The sequence below is a fragment of the Helicoverpa zea genome, chromosome 7, assembly GCF_022581195.2.
Source record: "Helicoverpa zea isolate HzStark_Cry1AcR chromosome 7, ilHelZeax1.1, whole genome shotgun sequence".
Lineage (NCBI taxonomy): Eukaryota > Metazoa > Arthropoda > Insecta > Lepidoptera > Noctuidae > Helicoverpa > Helicoverpa zea.
The window spans coordinates 13,122,833-13,126,605 of record NC_061458.1 but is presented as its reverse complement, the minus strand read 5'-3'; the positions used below and the strand labels follow the sequence as shown (position 1 = coordinate 13,126,605).

At 35.0% G+C, this 3,773-nt stretch overlaps 1 protein-coding gene across 2 annotated transcripts; it reads right to left on the bottom strand.

The window, feature by feature from the left end:
* Positions 1–513: 513 nt before the first annotated feature.
* Positions 514–3,381, bottom strand: LOC124631840 (pickpocket protein 28-like). Of its 2 annotated transcripts, none has more exons than XM_047166468.1 (10): positions 2,975–3,381; positions 2,593–2,790; positions 2,153–2,419; positions 1,949–2,063; positions 1,752–1,876; positions 1,519–1,670; positions 1,387–1,440; positions 1,200–1,294; positions 1,007–1,112; positions 514–746 (listed from the first exon to the last, which is right to left on the bottom strand). In XM_047166468.1, the coding sequence occupies exons 1-10, from the start codon at positions 3,178–3,180 to the stop codon at positions 634–636; spliced, it is 1,431 nt and encodes a 476-aa protein (XP_047022424.1). In that variant the 5' UTR covers positions 3,181–3,381; the 3' UTR covers positions 514–633. The 2 variants fall into 2 exon arrangements, with proteins under 2 accessions (XP_047022424.1, XP_047022425.1); XM_047166469.1 differs by having other exon boundaries at positions 1,976–2,063.
* Positions 3,382–3,773: the final 392 nt, after the last annotated feature.

Below are 3,773 nucleotides of genomic sequence, written 5' to 3'. Positions count from 1 at the left end.
TTTTTTTATGTAATTACATCAATACTTAACTTACACTCAAATCTATCGTAGATAATTTACCTAAACGATACATAATTTGACTTCAATATAATTTAACACCTCTCCAATTTAACCTAACCCTTGTAAGTATAAATAAAGGTGACCCGATACGTCCCTAACCCGTCCGCAACAGTAGGTGTTATTGTTAAATTGGCCCAACAATCCCCGGGGTCTCAAAGACCGATCTTAATTATTAGCAAGGTGTTTAAGGGTTGAATTTACGATGTGTTAATATGAACCGATGTGCGTCGCCTGCAATTACGCTTAACCCTAAATTAAATTTACCTGGGGTCTGTTGGACCCAAGCGGTTATTTTGTTACAAATTGGTGTAGTTTTGGGTATAATTGTGACGTAATGGCTTCATAATGAAATTAGTGGTCGTATATTTACATGTTAATTCTAGGACAATGATCGGAACCCAAACTGTAAGTACTGACAACACAAACGAAGAAGGTAAATAAAATCGATGTTGGTTTATTTTTCAGATTTTATTTTGACTAGACAACAGGCTAAAAGGTGATATAAGCCCAAAATTTCGAATTATACTTTAGAATAGTGCATAATAGATCTAATACAGAGAGAGAAGACAAAACTTATTTAGATGTATGAGCATAGCAGAAAAGACGAAGTGTAAGAAAGTAGACGACTTCCATGAAACTAAGGACACTGCAGCCCAGGAACAAGCCAGCCATACCGCCAACAGCAACTGTTAACAAAATACTAATCAATATAAGTATTTAAGAGATTATTGATGAAAGACAGGTGACTATTAATTACATAATTTAAATCTATATTAATCTTAACATTATAGATTTATAAAAACTCATATTTATACAAATAGGAGTTTGTGTGTAACATACCTATTTAACAAATTAAATCTACATATTTACAAGAGGCAAAATTAAAACTATGTATCACAAAATTCGTCCGCATCGCTGTCAATGTACGGTAAAGCAAGAAACTTACCAAGCACATCAGTGAAACCGAAAATGATATCCCGTCTGTATCTCATTCGAGGATAGGTGACCATGCCCCATTGGAGATTAGTTCCAAGAAACCAGACTTGAAGAGCCTGTAAATAATAGCAAAACTGGTTAGGATGTCCAAGATCAACTTTGTTTGAAAGATCATAAGTAAGAACTGTGTTTTATATACTTACATTTGACTGCAAGACATAATTTACATCATCGCACAACGGATAGCATCCACAGTTTATTCTTTTTCCAGTACTGTCTTGCAACTTGTACAATTCGTCTGGAAACCAATAGATTTAGTTATCTCATTATCATAGAATTATAGATATACCTCACTTAGTGAATGTACAAGTACTAAAATAGCTTACTAACCTTTATGCTTGGACAGACAATGTAGACCTTTGATATCACATAACTTTTCATCACCTGCAAAAATATGGTATTTTGATTTTTAACCAAATATTTATATTGATACTTTCGTTACATCATTTCAAAGAGTCTTACCAATCCTCCTATAGAAATGTGGGATGCAATGGCAGTACTTCAAACAAAGTCGTATGCGGCACTCCATTCTACACATGGTGTAGGTGTAGATAGAGTTATGTTTCAAATTGTTCTCATGAGGGAACCGACAACGACGTTGATTTACACTCAACCTGATGGAAATAAAGATGTATAAGCTATTGAAGATACTTAAGAATTACTTCATAATACACCTGGTGTTGAAGATAATTCACCGGGAAGCTTCTGGAGAGGTGTAGACAGTAAGAGCAGTGACGTATAGCTTCATGTAGTAGCCATTTGCAGAACGCTGGAACTTGGTTGATATATCTGGCACTTCTTGAGGGCCGTGAATGTACACCTGAAATTACAAAAACAATGCCCATCAAAGCCTATTCCCCTTAGAATAATTTAATCAATGTAAGTATCTCACATTATAAGCAGTAGAAATATTCATGACTTGAGCAAAAACTTCACCGTCCAAAGGATGAATAAACAATGATTTCTTTTCATCAGACAAAACATCCCAACGGTTTGTATCTCTGTATCTGTAAGACAAGATCATTTATTGAGAGACAGAAATGGATCCTATAACAACTTATGCATTATAAGATATACAGAAATTAAAATCACTTACTCCGGTGAATTATACTCAGCCGTCCTTGAGTTTACCGAATAACATAATCCCATCTCCGTAATGGTAGGAACTATAGACAACACTACATTGGACACTCCAATCGTCAAAGTCGGCTTAAAGGGCAAGGACAGGTTCAGCAATAACTGGATATATTTGTCTGGAGTCACGCCTTCGTAGTCCGGAATATCTTCAAAGTTCCTGTATGACGAGTTGGCGAGAGTCAGGATGAAGGATTCCAGTTTGGTCTTATTTTCTTCGTTGGAGTTTCTGAAAACACAGCTTTGAAGTCAATACCTTTCTAATTCAATAAGATTTTCTAATATTGGCTTAATACATAAACTGATGACACCTATATATTTAAACCGACAACAAATGCAAAAGTATGTAAGTAAGTATACATATCAATGTTGTTTTACAACAATATGAGGTTGCCTACGAACCTGAGATAAATATCAAGTTTCCTCTTATCGATATAGTCAACAGGACACACAGTAACACAAGGGAAGGTGGTGTTCCAGGCATACATGTCCCTGTCCATTGAAACAACAGTCGGAGACGATTGGTAGCGGCTCCACGTCATCTGCGAGAGGTACAGGGACCCAAACGCTGAGAAGAATATTATGGTGAACCACAGGAAGCTGGAACAAAGAAATAATATTATGATTAGGTTACTGGTATATTCAAAGGATCTTATAGCTATGTCGTTTATTAAAAGTAAGTATACTTGTTTCTCAGTTATTTTCGGGTATTAAAATGGTGATGCCACAATTAAAGGCAATTTTTTTATAGTGCATTTAATAACAATAGTGAAATAAAACTTACATTTCGAGGACATGTCTTCGATCCGATACTAGATGATTCAATCCATGAATAGACGATGTCTCAAGAAACAGTTTGAAATAGTTCTTAGTTTTATCTATCACCACATTGTGAAACCTCTTGTTCTTCGGCTTGATGAAGTTATTCTTCGGTGTTCGTTGTAGATCGTCTTGGATTATTTGGGCTTGAAATGAGCGTTCTGAGAACATTTTTTGAATCGATATTTGGGTCTATAGATGAAATTAAACGATCTTAAAGTATTGTTTGTGTTACAAAAGTGTTATCTGTACAAGTAATAGTAATGTCTGTCCTGTAATGTAACCCAATTTCGAAATTATTTAACTTTCTAATGATGCACTGTTGTTGTATTCTTTATTGAAGTAAACTCTACTCCTGGATAGTCAACCACTCAACAGTTCTTATTACATTATTGACAGGGGACAAAAATGACAACTCTCGTGACTACGTAACATTATAATCGAATCTGATAATAAATCTGTTCGTGCGTTTAATGAGTTTGGGGACACTGCTTGGTTTGCACAGAAAGTCAATTCACGACAACTATTCATCAGAAGATGCTATATGAGGAAAGTCACTCTCTCCAAGTGAAATACGCAGAAACTACGATATTCTAAGACAAATATGTATGTATATAAAATGAATAATTGATTGTGAAGGAAATTAAAAATTTGTTCAGTTTACAAAATCACCAAATAAATAGTTTTTTTTTTTTGAGGATGAAGGAGATGTCCCCGTAGCAAAGATGAATTATGGCCCTTCTCACCTTATTCCGTAGACGACA